The sequence below is a fragment of the Nipponia nippon genome, unplaced genomic scaffold, assembly GCF_047370975.1.
Source record: "Nipponia nippon isolate SJK-2023a ecotype South Korea unplaced genomic scaffold, ASM4737097v1 scaffold_2, whole genome shotgun sequence".
NCBI classification, from domain to species: Eukaryota; Metazoa; Chordata; class Aves; order Pelecaniformes; family Threskiornithidae; genus Nipponia; species Nipponia nippon.
In genome coordinates, this window is record NW_028262336.1 from 58,819,133 (window position 1) to 58,841,373 (window position 22,241).

At 46.0% G+C, this 22,241-nt stretch overlaps 1 protein-coding gene across 5 annotated transcripts in view; it reads right to left on the reverse strand.

Moving 5' to 3' along the window:
* Positions 1–9,248: 9,248 nt before the first annotated feature.
* GABRA5 (gamma-aminobutyric acid type A receptor subunit alpha5) overlaps positions 9,249–22,241 on the reverse strand; it is a 58,612-nt gene continuing 45,619 nt past the window's right edge. For all 5 annotated transcript variants that reach the window (XM_087757964.1, XM_087757960.1, XM_087757961.1 and 2 more), the window contains 4 exons: positions 19,122–19,265; positions 13,315–13,467; positions 11,691–11,902; positions 9,249–10,749 (listed from right to left, as the gene is read on the reverse strand). In XM_087757964.1, the coding sequence (XP_087614090.1) occupies positions 10,447–10,749; positions 11,691–11,902; positions 13,315–13,467; positions 19,122–19,265 (812 nt within the window). In that variant the 3' untranslated portion in view covers positions 9,249–10,446. The remainder of the gene's footprint in view (positions 10,750–11,690; positions 11,903–13,314; positions 13,468–19,121; positions 19,266–22,241) is intronic.

Here is a 22,241-nt window from a genome sequence, read left to right on the forward strand (position 1 = left end):
GAAAAAAAAAAAAGAAGAAGAAGGAGTGGGACGAGGGGGAATCCTCAGCGGAGCGGCTGCCAGGGCCAGGTATAAATCAGGCTCCGCGGTCTGACAGGTGTTCAGCGGGCACCGAGCTGCGGCGCTTCCCGCTTCCCGGCAATCAGCTGCCGGCAGCCGCGGCGCGGCCCCTCCCGCTCCCCCGGCTGGCGCTGGCCGTGCCCCCCGGGCTGTGCACAGCGCGGCGGAGCCCGGGCCCCGCCGGGCCGCCGCGCCGCGGGGCGGGCCGGGCCGGGCCGGGCCGGGCGGAGGGCGGGCAGGGGCTGGGGCTGGGGCTGGGCCTGGGGCGGGGGGGAAGGGGCGCAGCTCGGCCCCCGCCCCGCGGAGCGCCTGGCCGGCGGCCAGCCCCGGAGCGCTGCCGGCGGCCGCCCCGCATCGGGGAGCAGCTCGTCCCCGCTCCCTGCCCAACAGGTACCCGCCTCGCCGGCGCGGGAGGGAGAGCCGGGAAGTGAACGCTGCCCCCGCCCCGGCGGGCGCGCACACGGGAGAGGGGGAGCAGCAAACTCGCCGGCAGCGGGGATTTCTTCCCTCCATCACCAGCCCGATGCCCCCGAGGGGGCGGCTCCGCTGTTTTGGGGGGCGCCCCCGGCCCCAAACCCCGCGCTTACTTGCCGAATGGGGCCCTGGAGGTGCTCTCTTCAGACGGAGGGAGAGGGGTCGGCGCTGCGTCTGGTCTCGGGGTGGTCGGAGCCACGGGCATCCCGATGTACAGACAGACGCGGACGCATGTAATCGGTGCGGCTACAGAGAGGGACCTACAGTACAGTCTTCCACAGACAGACAGGCAGGCAAACATACACAGCGCAGCGTGCGTGTATATGGCTCTGTATCCGGCTGTATGTGTGTAGAAGTTTGCGTGCTCTGTACGAATGCATGGATACGCATATATATGCATAAGGTACGCCTATAGAATGTGTACACAGAGAAGAGAGAGAGAGATGCAGTAGACCGGGCGACAGGGATTTATGTGTATATTGGGAACTTTAGAATAAATGAGGATTTTCTGCTGTGAGAACTCGGAAATGTGACGGCAGTCAACTGTATTCAGGGCAAAAACAGTTTGGGTCTGGACATCGTGTGTCTTTCTACTCCACTAAGAACAGCACAGGTGTGATTTTTATCGACTTCAATTCTCCAGGTGCGTGGAGCTTTGCACCAGGCGTCAGGGTAATGAGAATATTCCCCTTTGCTTTCAGAATCGGAAATGACAAAATTTCACTTACCTGACGGTAATCTGGAAACAAAAAACTCTGCTAGAGGTACAACGGGTGATCAGAAATCTCGGAAGCACAAACCTTTGCTCCCTCCTCCCTTAGACATAATTTCCAAGTTCTGGGGGAGTCGTTTTTAATTATGACATAAAAAAAAAAAAAAAAGGTTCTGCTGGAAGATGCAGTCTTGCTTTTAGAATAACTCCTACATGATGCCTAGAAGGGCTGGCTAGAGACACTTCTGTTCCCGAAGTTATTTATTGAAGGAATGAGGCAGCTCAGGGAAAATCCGCTGTGAGCCAGGCAATTAATTCCCAGTCATGCACTTTCGGTTTTTTTCAACCTGAACGTCTCTTTACTAGATTATACAGCAGTTCTTTCCTGTTGACTTTGGCTAATTGCAGTTACTGTGAATTGCTAATAATCACTTGCTACAAGACTCGCGCTCTTTTCCGTCGCCAGCAGAGAAATGCAGGTGGACTCCAGACCGCCTGCTGGCTTGGGAAAATAAGGGCCGGAACAGGGAAGGGAAGGGAAGGGAAGGGAAGGGAAGGGAAGGGAAGGGAAGGGAAGGGAAGGGAAGGGAAGGGAAGGGAAGGGAAGGGAAGGGAAGGGAAGGGAAGGGAAGGGAAGGGAAGGGAAGGGAAGGGAAGGGAAGGGAAGGGAAGGGAAGGGAAGGGAAGGGAAGGGAAGGGAAGGGAAGGGAAGGGAAGGGAAGGGAAGGGAAGGGAAGGGAAGGGAAGGGAAGGGAAGGGAAGGGAAGGGAAGGGAAGGGAAGGGAAGGGAAGGGAAGGGAAGGGAAGGGAAGGGAAGGGAAGGGAAGGGAAGGGAAGGGAAGGGAAGGGAAGGGAAGGGAAGGGAAGGGACGGCGGGAGCTCGGGGGTTGCCTGGATTTCACCAGAAATAGCTGTGTGAAGGCGCGCCACTCTTCAGGCGCCGGCCGGTTAAGCAGCACGCCGGGCCGCCGGTGGGAAGTTTGCAGAAACCCCGGCGCTGCGGGGCGTGCGGGAGGCGGGACGGGGCGAGCGGGGGGAGCCGCCGCCTCTCGGCTACGGGAGAAGCTCCCGCCGGGGCCGGTGCCGGAGTCCCGGCGGCACCGGGCTCCGCGCTGCCGCCGGCACCGCTGCTCGCTGCGGCCGGGAGCGTTTTCGGGCACCCGAAGGTTTTTCTGAAGGCTGGTGCTTACGGAAACATCACTCGGGGCTCCGGGGTCGCGGTACCCGCGTCCCGGCTCGCAGTGCCCGCGCGTTCGGAAAGCAAGGACGGGAAGCGCCCTGCGAAGAAAGAGGGGTTTCGCCATCGCCTGCTGCCCCCGCGCTGGCCACATATATCAAAGTGCGTGTATTCACACACACTCAAGTCGAATAAATAAAAGCCTAAGCCGCCCGCGGCGCCTCTGCCGCGGAGCCCGGCAGAGCAAGCTGGCGGGGAGATGCTGCAGCGGCGGCTGCCGCGGTCCCGGGCGGAGCGGGCTGCGGCCGCCCGGCCGGGGCAGCTCTATCGGCAGCGGCTTGGGGCGGCCGGGCCGGGGCAGGGGCCGCCTTCCCCCCTGCCACCGCCCGGGTGGGCGGCGTAAGGAGGCCGGATGGTACCGTGGGGAAAACACCCGGGGAAGAGACACACCGGCGGCGATCTGCAAAGAGCGATGGCGAGCCCGGGTCCAGCGCCGCCTCCCTGGCCGGGGAGCCGGGCGCTCGGCAGCCCTGCGCCGCGGGGACCCCCGGCCCCCTCCGCTGCCCGCCGTGGGTGGCTTCCCCGCAGCGGCGGCTCCGCCCGGCGCCGCTCCGCCGCTTCCCCCCGCCCGCCAGCCGCGTCCCGCCCTCGCCTCCTGCCGCGGCGGCGGGGTCCTCTGGCGGCGGCTGCGGGAAGCGCGGCGGGACGGGACGGGACGGGACGGGGCGGGACAGGGTTGTGTGCCCCGGCCTCCGGCCAGCGGCAGAGCGCTCGGTTACTCCCTTCGGTGACCGGTGCTGTATGTAGTCATCGAGCCATCCAGCCCGCCGGGAACACCCTCACAGCGTTAGGCTGACTGCTCCTCCCTGCCCTTGCAGCGGGACAGCAAGCCCCAAGGCTCGAGTGGAGCTTTATGGTTCACTAGTTATTGCCTCCTTCTCCTCAGGCTGCAAAGAAAAAGAAAACGTAATGCTTAAGATTTTCTTTCTGTTGTCCTCGGTGGGCTATGTGTTAATGCCAAAGGAATTCTTCAGCACCACCCTTTATTATACCTCATCCCTCGGTCATTCCTACATTTCCTCTTTTCTCATACTCACGTGCTTTTCTTCATACTCGCATACTTTTCTCTTACTTTTAAGCACACTCTCTGCCTTTGCTGAGCCTTTTCAAATTGTGTATTCAGGTAAGGATCATGATTACCTGGCACATGTCTTAACAAAAGAACATTTTATCACACCCTGTAATAATACCAAAATGTTTGTATTCTCTAGCACAATAAAATGGATCCACATTTTAACTTACCTTTTACTGCATTTTCACAGTGGACAACTATCATTTCAACCTCAGGGACACCAAAGGGATACGTTTGTGGTATTTCTTGTGCAGGCGGGAAGTAAGAGCCTCCGAAAGCAGCTGTGCGGGGAGCTAGTTACCATACCTAACGGGGAAATGCAGAGGGAGGGAATGGGGCTCACAGATCAAGTGTCTCACTTGCTAGAACTGGGTGCTCCCTTTCTAGCACTGAACAGGTTCTTGAAATTGGGTACCTCAACTTTCCTGTGATTAAATGTTCAAGGAAAGTCCTCACTGGTGGCGTTCCTGGCATCCCAGTGACTGAGGCTGACACCTACACCACGAGCAGCACAGGAGGGAACTGGGGCTGCTCTGAAACAAACAGGGAAGGGCCCGAAACCTGTCTCCTACAGCTCCTGGAGTCCTGCAGCTGGAGGCTTATTAGAGATTTATTAGAGCCTAGAGCCAGTTTATTCTGGCTGAAGGTCTCTGTCACTCCCGCTGGGAGCACTCTGCTTTGTACAAATAATTAAATCTGCCTTGAGGTAGGAAGTTGAACCTCAGAGACACTTCCTGTGTGCCCTCAGCTCTGTCCTTCAGCGTGGGGCTCACCACTCTCTTTGGCCCATGGGCAGGATATGGAAAATCCCTCCCGATGCTGCCGTGCCGCAGCTCTTCAGCAGCTTTGCGTACGCTTGCTTGCAGAAGCACGGGCATCGCAGGCAGGCAGGCCTGGACCTCTGGGGCCTGATGACCCCTGAGCAGTTGCTCTGAGGATGTCAGTAACACCAGCCTGCAGTGAATGAAGAACTGAGCCCAGATCCACTGAGGCCAAGACTGCTGTGGGTGGCTGATTCCAGTGTTTGTTATTATATATGGTGAAAAGTTAAGCGGTATTTTTTGTCCTATGTCTAGTACATCAGTTTTTCCCACCTACATATGCAACTTCTCACTGTCGGTCCAGTGCATTGCAATCTATCAGTATTTCTCAAAAACTCTTCAAATTCCTCTAACTGAAATGAGTTGGTATCTTCAATCAACCTTCTTAATTTCCTCTTCACTTTGTTTTTCACCAGGGCCAATTTAAATAGCAACTTTCAAGACATGATGACTGTGAGAAGTGGTAATTGCTTTTGAGGACAGCAATGAAAAGGCAAATAATGCAGCACAGAATGGGACACTTACGCTCGAGTCTAAATTAGTGGTAATCCTAGGAAGATCCTTCAGAAGTCCTTCAGGCTTCATAAAATCTGACTTCCATTCTTTCTGTCTTTCTCAAAATCAATCAAATGCCCATAACAAAACAGTGGAAGATGCAAAATCGGTAAGGTAAGGGTGTCATCTGAGACTGTCACTATGCGATGGCCATACTGAAGTGACATAACAACATAAGAATTCAAGCCATTTGATCAAACACTCCTTTAGAATAATTTAGGTTCCTCTGAACATTTCAGTGTCAATTCCAATCTGAGGAGGAAGGGTGTTAGGGGAAATATATCCTTATTACAAAGAACTTTATCTCTAGATTTAAAAAACAAATAGCTGTGCAAGTTCTACATTCATCTTGTCTGCATAAACTGAATAGCAAAGCAGTTTCATTCAGTTTTCTTGAAAGTTTAATTTATACGTTCAGCAAGAATTTTTGAAAGACAAGATTATTTCATAAAATCATTTCTTTCTCAGTTTTGTACAAATATATTTAGTTATTCCACAAAGGGCATATTCCATTTTAAAAAAAAAAGCAGAACGCAATTCGAGATAACAGAAGAGGGCTAAGCTGTAGAAAATACATCGTTGCCTAAATTCATCCTTGGAGTAAGCTGGCATAGCTCAAATATCAGAAATAAAAACCTTTGCCATTGTATTTGACTTGTTCTTTTATTCTTAATGGGCGCAAGTGAGGAAATTTGGCAGTAGAACTGCACACACTTACTCTCCATGCTGAATTGTTGTAATTCACTTTTCAACTCTTTTTTCATGAAAGCATACAGGAAAAACACAATGAGAAGCAATTCCTATTTATTACTCTCTTTGGCCATGACTAAGCTGTGAAGTAGATGTGCCCCGCAGGGTCCCATCTCACCCATACTGGGGACAGCGACCCAGCTCACCCCACTCCTGAAGGCCCAGGCTCCTTCCAGGGGAAACCAGAGGAGGTTGATGCACATCCAGACACCGCCCCAGCCAAGCAGGACAAAGCCAAGGTGTTTACTTTGAGCCAGAATCTGGGAAATGCTCCCATCTCCCACAGTTCAGATGCCATCAATGAGTAATGGTCTCCCACACAAACAGTTCCACTAACTGCAGAGAGATTTAAATTGTTAGGTGTTGTGTAGTGCGAGGCAGTGGCATTTAAGTATTCTAGCCTGGAATCGATCGGCTTATTGAAGCATCTCCCAAACTATAGGACAACACCTACTGTTCAGGCAGGAGCACACGCTGTGAGGTGGCTGCTGCTTCTTCTTCTGTCGTTGCAGTTCTCAGCAAGGATTAGGAGTGCGTGGGATTCTCCAAGAAAGATAAGAAAGATAGACAGTTTCTTCAGGAAACTTCAACCTGGTTTAGCATAGCCACGATAACAGAATGAGCTCTAATCATTAGTTTCTGCCTCTACCTTCAAAGACAAAGCAACAGTCAATATAACTGGAAGTGATTTATGTAAAACATGTCTGTGGTGCCATATGCCTTTGGCAGGTAATTATCAGGTCTTCTACACATCAGATAAACTCCAATAAACTGTTTACCAAAATAAAGCAAAGGGCCTGATCCTGTGACCATGCGACTCCACTGTTTGCAGGTAGTTCCATACTCAGTGAAGACAAGGAGACTCTCCATGTAAGTAAAATTGGTCAGATTTAGAGGCCCTGGAACTGAGTCCTGCAATGGAGACCAGAAAATGATGCTGAGCCATTCAGGGTAAGAGTCATACTTGAGTGTAAGCAAATAAAACAAGCACAGAAAACCCTCTGAGGCAGACAGAACAGCTCTGGAGATGATGCTGTAAAAGTGGTTCTGAGTTTCTTGTTCATGTAGGGAAAAGCCTCACACTGATGACTTTTTGTGGAAGTTTGAGGGAAGTGTAAAGCAACTTCTTGTGATTGATTATTTCTCTTTCTTGTTTTGAGATTCATGTGTATTCAGACATCCTTTTACCATGCATGGTGTGCTCTGGAGGTTCACAGGTTGCTCATAGTATTCAGCAGCGTGGTAAATACAGCCTGCGTATTGTCCCAGAAGCACTCTGGTGCCACTTTCACAAATGCTCGGTAGCCTAGGGTCTGACTAGGCATTCCTGCGCTCCAGCCTTCTCCTGCAGAAGAACGTTTGCTGAGTAGCTGTATGGGGTCAGGAAAAAAGTCTGGACAGCACAGTATCCTTCCTCTGAAAGTGACCAGAAGCAGATGATTTTTGGGAAGAGGAGCAGGGCATGTATATATGATATTTCTCCCAAGTACTCCTCTAGCAATCAGCGTCTCAGGATCCTGATATACTTTCAATCTATTTAGAGATTTTTGCCAAAGTCCCACGCTCCAAATTGAACTTGAACCCACAGAACCTGGCTTTGGTCAGTGACTGTCCCATTAGTTCCTTAATGTTTGGAACATCATTGGTCAATAACTGTTTTTATTTTAAAACCCTGTAACTACCTAATCTTTCTGTGGGAAAAAACCAAAACCAGCATGGTTTTCATGTAACCGGAACGTTTGGTATCTGAGGGGAAGAAGTGTTAAGGAATATTCTTATTGAACAGAAGCCAGTGTGCCTTTTCCAATTGCAAATATTATCATAAATAAAAATGTGTGATAAAGAAGTTTGAGCCTGTGCCATCTGTAGGCCACGAGAATGGTTGGGAAGAGAATTGAGCTTACAGGTACTGACACATACCCGCCAAAAATGTGGTAGCATGTGCCAACAGCATGGCAGCATGCTATCATGTGGTCAAAAAAAAGGCAAGTCATCACGTGGACTATGTCCTGATGGGTCCTCATCAGTCCACCCATCATCTTCAGACACCTGCTTGAGCAAGATTAGTTTGATGCATTATGCTATGTCACTGATGTTGCAAGAGTTACATCTCTTCTGTTATTCTGGTGAGAGTAGAAATCGCAAGTTGTTAGTAAATTGATTCCTAGCAAGAAGCCATGTCCAGATGTGTTACCCAACACACATCCATCTGCCATGAGCGTCAATGGCAGGCCTTATCATCATCAACCACAGGAAAAGATTTGAGGACAGAGAGCAAACACTCATCTGCAGGCAGTCTCCCTCAGTGACTAACAGTAAGACCCTACCATGCCACTCATTTCATGGTCACTTTGCCTGGCCATGGGAGGAATGAGCACCTATATCGAATGGTTACTAGAAAAGTTCCCCAGGTCTGCACATCCTGACTAAGAGCAACTGTTATGTTTGCTAGCCCTGACAGTGTGTTGGGCTCACCTCCCCTTGTCTGGATATTCAGCCTCCAGGAGCCTAGCACTGCATTCATTGTACATCTCTATGGCCATAGGAAGAGGTAGAAGAGGCTGCAACTGAGAAGGTCTGTCTTGCATATGCAGAAAGATCTGCTCGCCTCTGCCAGTCCCCAGGTGTTTTTAGCTGTTTAAGAGGTGCTCAGTGAGTGAATCACTGGGGACACCCAGTACAATGCGTGTGCACTTCACTGCACCTCATCCCTGTTGGACTTGGCAAAGCTATGTGCTCTTGACCAAGAAAACACGAGGTCTTGTTGGCTCCCACCTTTTGGTGGAAATAACCTGCATGCAAGAAAAGAAATAGCCATGGGACTTTGCCTCCCAATAGGCTCTGCAATTTTTCACCATTTTCGATCCCCAAAGGGCCAGATTCATTGCATTCAGATACCATTATCCCACTTTTAAAAACAAAGAAATGACGAACAAGGAGGTGTGTGGCTGCTCAAAGCCACCTGGGAAGCCCACATGAAAACAGAGATCCAAATCCTCACCTTGGCTCAGGATAGCACTGTAACTAATAGATAGGCATGCCCCTCCCTTGCTCCTCTTTATCAGCTTCCAGTCACCCGCTCAGTCCTGTGCCTTCTCCGTGGCCACTGAGAACTTGTAAATTTCTAATTCCACAACACCAAAAGAAAAGCTGCAAAAAGGAATAGCTGTGTGAGATTTTTTTCTTGGCAATGTTTAGGAATGAAGGGGATGAAGAGAAGACACACAAGAAGCCCAGACAGCTCCCCAGTCCCGGACCAGACCCTCACCTCAAAGTGAAGCATGGACTCTCCTCTCTGTCCCAAACAGAACATGGGTCTGATGCTCCATAGCAAGATAACACTTAATTCTGAAACACCCCGATTCACTGTCTTCACTCAATATGTACCTTCCTGGGCAACAGTGAGGATGCGTCATGCACACAGATGTGATTGAGTGCTTGTATATGTGCTTTCCAATTAATTCTTCCAGCTCTTGTGGTGATTTTTTGGTCTCTCTAAAAGGATAACCAGTAAAAGAATGACATTTTGCGATCAAATGTTGAATGCATTTTTTATTTAAACATTCAGATTAAATTACAAAAGCTTCTGGAACAAAGAAAAGATGCCAAGGAGGAAAGAGCTGAAAACTCAGATTGCATTTTCTCATTCATTGTGAAAGCAAAACACATTGGCAGCAGCAAGGCGTTTGATAGAAAAGTTTCAGATGGACAGTACAAAGACCTTTCTGTCAATATTGTCACTGAAACACCTTGCTGTCATGAAGCACATCGTTTTTTCTGATCACACTTCTTAGTGTTGGCTGATTGGTTTTCACTATGGGAAACAAGTAATAATTCTTTCAGAATTACTGTAATTCTTCACTGTTAATCTCTGGTAATATAACACAATCTTCTTGGGAAAATGTCCAAACATCATTTACTTTACCCTAACAAAAATGTCTACTGCTGTAGTTAAAAGTTTTATTTGCACAAGTATGTTCCTAATCTATGTTAATTTCATGCAATATATCTCTAATTTTTGGAATAAATACTGAGAATCATTCGAGAAAATTCCTTGGAATGCAAAATCAAAAAAACCTTCATATTTTCTTTTAAGGGCAAAATTCCACCACCTTTATTTACACAAGTAGCATCCTACTCCCTATGTTACTTCACTGCAAGCTAGAGGCTCAAGCAGTGAAAATCAGCATTGCCCCATTAGGATTTACTGCATTGTATTAACTTCTAATGAAAATTGGGCTGAGCAGTTTTATCTGTGGAGTAATGCACTACCTATAACCAGTAAAGGTGCTCAAACATAGCCCTACACTTAGTAATTTGGCACATTTACAACTGGCGTTACTCAGTAACCTATCAGATGACAATAGTGGAGCTCTTCTGTAAAATATAGGTTAAGCCTACATTTGTATGACTGTACATCTGAAGTATAAAAACCACGATATGTAGTACACTTTAACAGTTAAAAAATATAACTTATTTTATTTGTAAACTATCAACACAAGATACTCAGCAGCAAAGAAGCCATGTTCAATGTCTTCTGATCTTTTATAAAGATCTGTTGCTGTAAGTAATAGAATTGTCTCCAAAACATCTGAGGTTACATGTAGAAACAATCAAGGCAATATTATTTGTACATATTATTAAACATGCAAAAAACTTCCTGAAGAATATTGCCCAAATGTAGAAAGTCGTCTGGATCTCAAATTTTCCTTGGTAGCATCTGCTTTGTAAGTATGGCTCACATGTGGCTTTAGAGTCCTTCAGTTTATTTTGGAGAATTGGCACCTTTAATAACAGGCTCCCTATTCAAATATGTGGCCCAGTAAACTAAGTTAAAAGTTCCAAACAGCACTGGAAAAATTATCCGGGACATTTTGTCAATCTTACTGATGCTGTTGTAAGTCTTTTTGCTTTCAGCAGGCTTTTCTTCTGCAGACTTCACTGGAGCAGGTGCAGTGTTTGAGATGACAGATGGGCCTGAGTCCTTTGGCATGTTTGGTGCGGGGGTCATCTTCCCAGTGCTGTAAGTATTAGTTGATTTATTTCCCAGCAATTGGCGCTCTTTTTTCTGCAGGGTAAAAAACAAAATGTTAGACCGCAGGAACAGAAAGTGGAAACACGTTCTCAAGATATTAACCCAAAAATCTAAGTACTGTAATCAATCATGCTAATAAATGCCTGTTGGCTATTCCAACTTTGACTCCTGAACAGCTGTTTCTGCTTTGATTTTATAGCCCTTACTCAGGTGAAACTTTCCCTGACACCAGAGAAAGCTAAGACCGGCTGGCTGGACCCGGATCCCACCTGGCGTGTGCATTAGCAGCTCCTTTTGTCAGGGCGACGCGGTCCTGCACCTGCAGAGGTTGCTGCCCCACGAGCAGCTGCCAAGACATGAACCTCACCCTCCTGGCTGCAGCAAGGAGTGTGGTGAAGGGCTCATTGCCCCTGCTAGCTTCCTCTCTTTGTATTGCTCTTTTGGGATGCCTGCAAGCTCTCTCTAGGAGATCATTTGCTAAGAGTCAGTCCTATTCCAAAATTTTAATTTCAGCTCAAAACTCAAAAGTTTGTGTTTTCACAGAACTGCTCTTTTGTCTCTTTTTTTACTGGGGATACTGCAGTGGGACCCTGATTCATAGAGTTCAACATGAGCTTTGTCATTTATTTGGGAGAGCGCATAGGGAGTGCTCTTCAGAGATATATTTCATAGTATCTGTCTGCTATTATCAGAAGTCTCGTCACTGAAATCCCACGTCACGTGCACTCAATGCCCTATAGCCCTCTGAAGACAGTCCACTCCATACAGATGGTGGAGACTGATAGTCTATCATCTCCGTGAAAAGAAGGCGGCATATTTCCTTGCAAATATTCCTCTATCGGAAGGTGAAAGTATGTCATGAGGTAATTAAATACCTTTTTCATGAAGAAGCTGAAAATTGTCCATTCAGTTATTTGAGCTATGCTGAGTAACTGCTTTTTATTCTAGGTACTTAAAAAGTGTAAGATAAGCACCTTGATTTTAGCAGCTTCCAGGGCTTTTTTGCCATCCCATGCCCAACTCCTCTTGGTGAAATAGTTGACTGTTGCAAATTCAATCAATGCAGAAAATACGAAGGCATAGCAGACAGCTATAAACCAGTCCATTGCAGTAGCGTAGGCCACTTTTGGCAAAGAGTTACGGGCACTGATACTTAAGGTGGTCATGGTGAGGACTGTTGTTACTCCTGGAAAGGAGGAAAAAACAAAAGAGGCAGAGATCAGTTTGGTAGCCCTTACAAGATCCCTAACGAGTTATGAGCAGGCCCCAATTCAGCATGATACCTAAGAAGGCCACCTGAAGTCAGCCAGTGTTTGCATATTACAGTCCAAAAGAGTAAGATACTTTGCTCACTAAGAAAAAATACAAGCCTCTGCCCTCAGGTGTTCACTTCTGTGGTGTTCTGGTTATCTCTAGTTATAGTGTATCTAAATAAGTATTTTTCAGGGTAACACAAACCCAGCTGTTACATAAACTAAAACCTTACTGGTATTTTATCCCTGTACACTGGTGCACAGTATGTATAGAGTGTCCCTCATTAAGTGGTACATTATAAAAACAGTAAGCAACCCGTTTAGCACTAACTTGCACAATAAAAGTGGGGTTATGGATTTTATTTTCTCACATGGAGATTTTATGCATGAAATTGTTGGTTGTTATTGATTTCCTTGACTGCAGCTCCTCCTTTCACCTAGGTCAGTAAATGACAGAGCTGCCACTACTTTCATCTGTGGAAGGATGCCCCCAATAGGACAGAATTCAACTCTCAGTTACAGCTTTGTAAACCTAGAATGGGTGCCACCGGTCAGCAAAGCAATGCTGGTACCTGTATTCTCCCCATACAGCTTGCTGAACTGATTTTTGATCGAAGCTGCCAACTGATATCGGTAGGTTTGCACAGAAGAATGACTCTTTTAAGAACAGCTGAACAAAGTTTTACATAATAAACCGTTCCCGCTCGCCTCATTTTTCATCTAGTGAAAATTTTGTATTTCATCAACCTTCACTTAAGACTGTGTTTATTTTCTGCAATCTTCTAGTGATAAATCGAGTAATTTAAGCAACCCCAAAGGATTTTTCCATGACAACTTCTGTAGTAAATATGTTTTCTAAATGCAAAATCATATTAATTTGTTTGGTGGTAATAGAGATAATTGTCACTAATTAACCTCTACATGGTTTCCCCAGATAAACAACTTAAAACAGAAATAAACAAAATGTCTTGAAGTGAAATCTGTTTCAAATGCTTAGCTAGAGTATACACTAAATATGATAATATGTATGGTTTTTTGTTTTAAACCATCCAGTATTTTACCCGAGTGGAAAAAAAAACCACAAAGCACACCAATCTGATTCTTCTGTCTTCTGTCCTTAACCTTCATATAATTGATTCTTGAGCAATTTTTGTCTTAACTTTACCAAAAAAGCCCAGACAGTGCTTTTAAAAGGATTTTGAGTTTAAACTGGAAGAGAACAAGGGAATGTCTAGAACATCTCAAGCAGAAACAAGCATTAGTGCACTGTGGTTTTGTTACAGCAAATCACTTCCACAAGCTAGATCGTTCCTTTCTGTGTGCTGGGAGAAAGTGGGATACTCACCAAAGACAGTCCTAGCAGGGACAGATTCTCTGTTTAGCCAAAACGACACTTGCGATAAGATCACAGTCATAATGCAAGGGAGGTACGTCTGGATGACAAAATAACCAATTTTTCTTTTCAGATGAAAATGGGCTGTCATAATAGTATATTCGCCTAGAAGGAGAAAAATGTGCATGTGGGTAAAATAAGGGAGGGTTACTGATTTAGGGACTTAAGCAGGACAGCTCCACCCCCGCATTTGAGGATACCATTCAGCCATTCTTAATTGCATGAAAAATGTCTGGATTTCTGTGCTGTGGAAAACCAGGACTTGAGACAGAGGTGCTGCTAGATCCTGCTAGTCTTCACATTCAGTCCCCAAAAGCAGAAGACAATGACTGACTGCTCCTATTGCACTGAAAAGCTGCGGTCCTTTTATGCACCTGGGATGTCTTGATGTTCACAGGCTTAAAAAAATCCAGGTTGCTGGCATTGCCCAAGTCCTGCTGTTTTTGACTCAGTTCTACAAACTGTCTTATCAGAGTAATGATTAAGGACATCTACTCTTAGAAACCTGATTTAGCAGCAGGACTTAACCTCATTAGGGCAACTGTTACTGCCAAGCCATCAGTTTTCAAAAATGAGAATGGGTTCTGCACCACACTTTAGGGACTGCCTGTCCCAGTGTCAGTGCTGGGAGGTCTTGTTGATCTGAGTACCCAAAACCATCAGATATTGCTTCTCCAGAAAAAAAAGAATCCTCCTAGTGCATGCAGTTTTCCTAGAATTTGGATCACCTTAGCCCTTGGAATTTGTTTCTGGATAGACATTGTGCCATGTCTTGTTCACTTGTGCAATGAATATTGTACTGCCTCTATGGAGAATTCACTGAAAGCTGCCACAGCAGTGCTAAATTCCATGTCTTTTTCATATGCCAAATTCACAGCATTGCCTTAATCTGGCTTTTGTCAGGTCCTCTGAATTTCAATAAAAGCCTAAAAAAATGCACTCCAAAATCGACAGACCAGCTGTCACCTTCCCTAATGTTTCAGAAAAAATTAAAACTTAACTGGTTCTTTCAGACTGTTCCTGTAAAACCACATAGTTGTTACTGAAGGCTATTCATTGATGGTAACTGCTCCCCAAAGCCAAAATCTTGCTAGCTAAAAACAGGCTACTATCTGCCTAGGAGAAATAAGAGTAAAAACAAAATGTAAAAATAAAAAACAACCAACCCCTTCAAGCCCTAACAGATCTCCACTCACACTGATATCAAATTATTTTAAAAGCATGTATCATTTAGTTGGGCACTGATGAATCAGTGTAATGCCTGTTCTGAAATATATAATATCCTCCAAGAAGAAAACAAATATAACTATAATCTCTGTTGCAAGACTTGACTCTTAGTCTCTATAGACCAGCCACAAAAGGAAAATATATAACAGACTGATTCTGCCTTGAGTGAATAGCCCGAGTTGAGCTGCAGCCAGCATTGCTAAGCAGTTAGATTTGGCAGATTATTTCTAAGTGACAATATGGCTAATTAGCGGAGAACAGGTCTACAGTGAAAGGGCTTTTGCAGGTATAGCTGCACTGATACGTTATGCTAGAGGAGCTCCATTATCCTGGATGAAGTTTACAGACCTTGTCCATGCTGAGGATTTTAGATAAAAAGACTGGAATAGCACAGAAATACCTTACCTGACAGCCTGCCTCAATCTTTATGACTTTCTTCTGGAGTCTGATTTTCTGGTGAAACGGTTCCCTGAAGAGGGATGTGGAGATGGACAGGCAATGCTGTGAAACTGGGGAGAAAATCCCTGTGAAGCAACATCTAATTCCCTTCCATTTAGTGTAATTTTGAACCAGGGATGCTAAACATGCTGTGGTCTCAGGAGGATCCCCACTTGCTCTTTAGGAGCATTCGGTTTGTGGATTACCCATAAAATATACCAGGAGCAGCAGCGTCTATGTGCCTGTAATCTGTTTCTGAGTTGCTGCTGCAATGGGATGTGTTTGAGTCACAGTTTCCCTGCGCACTAACGAGTGACGATGTGCATTATTGATTTTGACAGTATGCTTTCAGAGCTGGAATAAAAAAAATCTACACAGCTTCAGCAGAGCAACAGGATCCTTTTTTTTTTTTCCTTTTGTAAATGCAGACAATGAATGCCTACATTTTGATGGCCCTCCACAGCTGATTTTTACCTTATCATTTTCTTTAACATATCAAAGCTCTTGTCTCCACTGAAATAATGATATCACCTTGATTTTGTACTTGCTCTTCCTCCAACCGATATTTTCTCTGATTTCCCATGCTGTCCTTTTCAAAAATGCCTACACTAGGAATGCTTCCTCCAGCAGACTTAGGGCTTAAGAAAACCCCACAGCTTGGTTTTTAATGCCCTGAGACCACTGCTTAAAGTAAAGCTAAAAGCTGCCTGAGTTGGCCTTTTGTTTATATAGAACAAAATCCTGGCTCTATTGGAGTGGCAAAGCTCCCTTTTGCTTCTGTAAGGCCACTGTTTATCCTTAGACCATAAGCTTTCTTGAGCAACAGCTAATTTTTGTTATAGGTTTATGTAGCACTTAAAAGACAATTCTGTTCCTGATGGGGTCCACTCATTACTGCACAAAACAGTTTTAATAACAAATTTAGCACTAATGAAAAGCCCTAGAGCAGGAATGATTGCATTTTTTCACAGAGCTATGCTACTATGCTGCTGCTGGTCTTAAGGTTGGGGTTTTTTTTTATGCTTTAAAAGCTGCTACAGTATTTTTCTGGTATCTAGATGACAGAGTTCTGGAGATCACGCTTACAAATTCTCCAGGATCTTATATGCATTCATCCATTGCCATTATGCTGGGATTCAACAGAGTATTTTAATGAGGATGAGCCAGCTCCCAGGCTTGTTTGTTTACTGGATATACCTGGACTCAGGTGTATCAACAACTGTTCTGGCAAGATCCTGACATTAGGTCTGTGACACCACAGTCCCTGACCACACTGACACCCTGAATATTTTGGCCCCTGAGAAATGCTTGTGTCCTTTTCATAGTGATGCATGGGAAAGATTCATCTCAAGGAAAAATCACAATTATTTGGTGCAAAATGAAGGGCTGAATGCTTCTTTTATTATTTAGGCTTTGGATATTTCAGAGCTCAGGCTCCAGCTGGTAGAAGATAAAAGAGTGGGTTTTTGTTTTGTTTTGTGGCACTGCAGATCCTAAGTTAGCGATGAGAGATTCTGGGTATGGGAAACAGAACTGGGCAACCATTTGCAGAAAGCAGCAAGATCCACTTGGACCCAAATCCCATATCTGACTGTTTTCAGCACTTGCACCACCAGGACATAACAGATGTTGGGCTTGTTGGAAGCAGTGTGAGTAGTCAAATATCCTCTTTTTTGGGGGAATGACATTTGGGGATGTTAGCACAAAAAACAAACAAACAGGTGGCACATGTCAGAGCTATTTTCTGTGGCATGGCTAAAATATTCCCAATTTCAAGATTGGTTAGTGAATTGGGAGTGCCAGGATATCTTTTCTGAGAAGACAGCTAAACTTAGCAGCTTGCCTACAAAATCAGCAGAATCCCAAGGGATTGGTGCAGGTCCAGCATTTCCATTTAAAAAAAAATCTGTTAGAAAGGAGAGCTTAAATGTCCTATAACATACACAAACATTTTGCCTATGCAACTGCAAGGGCTGTGTAGTTTGACTTGCGTGTCAAAAAAACCACAAAAGATCCAAGCACTTGGATTTGTGCGATAGCTATTTGTTTTTTCTTTTTCACGTTCAACAATTCAATAGAAGAAAGAAATGCCTTAGATGGCTGTTCATAAGTAACCCTGATTAATGGCCTCCTATGAGCTTGATGAAGTCCAGAAAATCCATCGCTGACTGATGCTTTCCCTGTGCAAAATCGGATTTTTGTATTTTGCTAATCCCTGGTTACAATCTGTGCCCTGCTCTTTGTGATCCACCCTGCAATCAGAATCCAGCCAGCCCAGATGTAACCCGGGACATTAATATAAAATCTTGACGTTGGAAAACAAGCATTTATTAGCCTAAATCTTAGGATACAGGAGGGAGGTTGTTACTGGGCAGAAACTTTGGGATTTGTCTGAAGAGTCCCGTTTCCTTGGGCTGAGGAATACAAGGAGCTTTCATAGGCAAAGCTGCAAACTGGAAGTGACCCAGAGCTGACACGCTGGAGCACTCAGTGCCTGGGCTGGATGGTTTTCTTGCTCTGAGGAGGAGGACGAGCTTGTAGGAGATGCCCCGGTACATCCTCTGGATCTTTTTCTTGGCAATGATGAAGGCGAGAGGGGAGCTGCCATTCATTGCAGAAAACAACGCGGCTATGATGGTAAACTGGTAAGGAAAAATGTGTCTTTGCTCTTTAATGGGAGATAGCATACTCATTCTTTTTCTGCAGTGATGGCTGCTCTGACTCTGCCTATATGCTTCTCTTGACTTTAGGTATCTTTGCTTTAGCAACAGCTTTGTGTCTCCTGAAACGGGCAAGGGAGGGGGTGAAGCTCTATAGGATGGAGATGGCGGTTGTGGTTGGTGGCTCCCCTGTGCTGGCCGAGGCAAGCTTTCCCTCACTTTGTCTCCTGTTTGGAGTCAAGTGGCAAGCTCAGCTGCCCCTCTCTTTATTTGCCGTGTTTGGACAGTTTGAGCAGAAAGCTTTACGCATCTTCATGTTTCAGTCCAACTAACTTTGTATGTGAGTGTATGTGTACCTGTTTCCACATCTCCTAAATTTCCTGCGGATAGCAACAGGTTCCTAACTCAATCTAAACCTTGACCTCTACAATCCTGCTTTCGGCTCAGAGCCCATCCTTTTTCACCAAGGACACAGTGCATCACCAGAAGACTCTGTTGTGCTTTGCCAGCAGGAATTGCTTCCAGCCATGTTGCTGCAGGCTGCCCCCTTTCCCCTCCCCAAGCCCCATGCAACCAGCGGTGGTGGAAATCACCCTTCCCTTCACGGCAGGCTATTTTGCTTCCAGGCTGAGGAGCCTCAACGCTGGGTGCCACTAATGCTCTCCAGATGAGTGCATTGTGTAACCTGGTTAAGCCCCCGTCCTGCCGAGCCCACGTGAACCCTGTCCCCGCCTCGACCCCCCCGGGAGTCCCCCCGCCAATGCGTGCCCAGGGCTGCCCTTGCATGGGAGCCTTAAGAAGCAGGGGGGCACAGCTCACGTGGGTGCCTGGCCTGGGATTAAAGCTTCTTTGCCTCCCTAATGCTGCCACATCTGGCGCCTCCGCTTGCAGCCCAGGAGGAAATCGGAATCCTCACGGTTTGCACCTCTTCTCCAGCCACGTGGTTCCCCGGACACGCTGCAGAGCCATGCCACAGCCACAGCAACAACCCCCACCTGCCCTCCACTCCCTCCCCCCTGTGCAGTTTCATCAAGAAAATAATTTTAAAGCGATGATTGAAATGGATCAAATGCGTGGGTGGTGTTTGCCTCCCGGGGTGGTTCCTCCCACAGGGAAATAAGCCAGCAGTAGCGCTGGCAGCCTCAGCAAAGGCGGTCGCCAAGAAGCTGCATGCAGCTTCTCCAATGCTCCCGTTAAATACCAGGGACTTGGATGCATCTTCAGCAACAGCCTTGTGATGTACCGAAGAGCCAGTATATAACCCTCTCAGTGTTTCAGTGCCTTTGCTAAGTAGCCAGGAACCTGCGCAGGATCCTCCCAACACCCCACATCCCATAGATGCTTCCCTAGCCTCCTTGCAAAATAACTGGAGCTGGTGGATCTCCCCTCCTGCTCCTGCTATCAGCAACCATAGGGTGGAAATATTCTCCCTACCTGTACTGGTACTGATGTTTTCAGTTCCTACAGTTTGTCCCATCAGGTGGTACTGGTTAAGTCGTGAACCGTCTTCAGCCACCACCACAGACGTTGTGGTGCTATTAGTCCACACATAGATCACTTCAGAATTGGGGTAAGCATCTGTTGACAAGGGGAAGAAAAAGACGGTGATGAGTAAAAAACACTGTGTAATATTTTAGTGGATCCTTAAATGATACATGGTGGGGAGAGGGAAGAATGGAGGAGTGAGACTGAATAGAGAAAAACAAATAAAGATGACATAATCGTGTTCCCATATGCATGGCTCAAAAAATATTAGGTTGAAGCCATCTAATATAACAGATGTGTGGGATGGTTTGTCAAAGGCTGGAACAGTGGAGGTATAAATATAATCCTCCACAACCACTCAATTTGGGAAAGAGCAGCTCAAACCCATAGTCACCTATCTGGAAGCTGCTAAACCCCAGCAAGCTGCAAAAGGCATTTTGCTGAAATCCCCCCTCAACAGGGACCCTCTGTGTCTCGTCCCTTCTCCCGGACAAAATACTAAGTGATGCCGTGTGCAAGTGAGGGGTCTGGTGTGCGCGCGCTGACTTTGGGATATGTACGCGTGGATGAGGGGGTAGGTCTTGCATGCAGGCGATGGCTGTAGATAAAGGAAGCTGGGCTGTGTCTGCCTGTGCCTGTGACACTGAGGAGCAGAGACAGGATTCAAGGGTGAGACTGCACAAAGGAGTGCAGGAGTGAGGGGGTTGTGCGTACCAGAGCCAGCGGGTGGTGGTGTGGAAACACCTGCACACGCCGAGATGTGAATGTGATAAGATTTCTCTCATATTCATTTGGAAGTTGTAGAAAATAAAGGTGGTGGCAGTACTGCCAACTCACTCCTTCCTCTATAATGTTGCTGTTATTTTTAATGCCCTAACACATGGAGTAATTATGCTATTATGAGGGAATCTCAGTTTTCTTTTAGAAAGACAGTCAATGCTGGTTTTATTTTTTAAGCCTTCTCTGCAGGTAGTCTCAAAAAATCCAAGAGCCGACTATACATTTAAATATATTTTATTTAAGTAGCTCTCACTTTTTAGAACACCTCGATCATTGAAAGCTTTCAGGTAACATTACTGCAGGTGTGTTACAGTAGGCTGGAGTCCATTGCTCTAAAATCTCTGGAAAGCAGGCAAGGCTTACTCTCCAAATAGGAGGTGAAAAGCATGTAGAGTTGGAAGCAGTCTGAAGTCAAATACTAATATCTCACATTCTGCACTCTGTAACTTATAAGTTGGGGGCGCAGAATATTTCCTTCTGGAAAAGCTCACATCCTAGTTCAATGCAATCTGTGCAGGAGGCAATACACAGTGGCTTTCCAGATAAGGACTTGAGAGTCAAGGGCAAGAGGATCGTGTGTACTGGATCCATCAGACTGCAAGTTTTGTTTGCTAGAGCTAGTAAGGTGTCTTGGAAAGCTGCAGCTCCATGGAGGACTCAAAAAATTTCACAAACAGCAGGTCAACATGAGCTTCTGAGGCACTGCAATGGCAAGAAATATGCTAAGGCGGTCCCTGGCTCCCTACAACCAGGAACATCAAGCAGAAAATGGGAAGTGATCCCAGTTCAGGTTAAGAGCATATGTGTGTGGCTCAATGAGCTGCAGATCACTTGGATGCTGGAGCAGGTGTCAGGGAAGAAAGCAGCACCTTGTTTTCACTGTTGTTAATCTTCCCATGGCATCTGTGGGAAGTGCTGCCAGAGGCAGGACACTACGCTAGATACACCTTTGGTCTGGCTGTTTATGGCTATTCATACATTGTTGTCCACACCTCAGAAAAGATATGGAAATAATGAGGACAGGGAGGGGGAGAGAGTTCAAAAGAGGGTCACAAGTATCTCCAGGGACTGGAAAACAAGTCATGATGTGAAGCTTAAGGAGCTCAACTTATTTAGCTTATTGACAAGAAGCTGAGACATGACTCAAGTGCTGAGTATAGGTACTTGCATATAGAAATCTAAATTTCTTGTACTACTGACAAAAGGAAAAGAAAACTTCAGTGCCTGAAAGATGGTTTCAGGCAGATTCAGATGACGAACAGGACACAATTTCCTAACTGGGGGGGGAGGTAATTAAACAGTGGATAACCTTCTGAGAAAAAAATTATGGACTACTGTCACTAGAAAGATAATGATGGGATGCGATCTTTTTTGTCACATATCTGACAGTTGTTGCTGCTGTATTCAGGGCTGGAGCTGATCCAGGGTTTGGAAGTTGAGGATCTACAAATCTTCCATCCCTTGTTAGCCATGCAGCCATGCAGGACTGCCCACACGCCTTCCATGTCCTTTTATTTGTATCTATGCAGTAAAATTATTGTAATTACATCTCATGATCCGCTTTGAAAGGCTAAGAAGGAATTTCTTCCCTAGCTCAAAATATTTGCATCACAAAAAGTGATGGAATTTTACCTTCCTTTTAGAGTTGAGATAATTTCTCACCTCAGAGATGATTACAAGTTCACAGCATGTTGTAAATAATTCTGAAGCCAGATCAGAAGGTAAGTAGGAGGAGATGGGTCCGCTTAAAAAGGTGCTGCAGAAAGGCCTCCTTTTTAAATGCTTATGTTGTTCATGTGCTGATATCCCCAGTTAATGTTGGATTTGTATAGGCAGACTTGGGATTCAGAGAATTTGATTTTTACCCATGTTACTTCCTATGCAAAAAAAAAAAAAAATTTGACTTCTTGCTGGGATGATCCAGATGCATCCCACCTCAGCAGTTCCTTGTTACTGCAAGGATCCCAGGCGCTAGGATAATTGGGTTTGTCCTGTTTTCTGCCAGTGACATACAATAATTCAGCCTGACTAGATGCTTCCCGGTGAGAGCACTGTAACCAAATTCCACTGAAATTGCGACCACACGGGAACATAGGCCTGTAAGGCTTAACAAGTAGTCAGACGCTTTAGTCCTCTGCTCTGCCTAGCCTTGGGGGTCCTAAAATAAATCAGTGCCTCTGCTTTGAATTGCAGCCTTTACTGGGTCCTTAAACACATGCACTGGTACAGGGTTGGAGGCTCCTTCACTGGAGAAGCCCAGCATCTCCTCCTGTAAAAAAAAAATCTGTA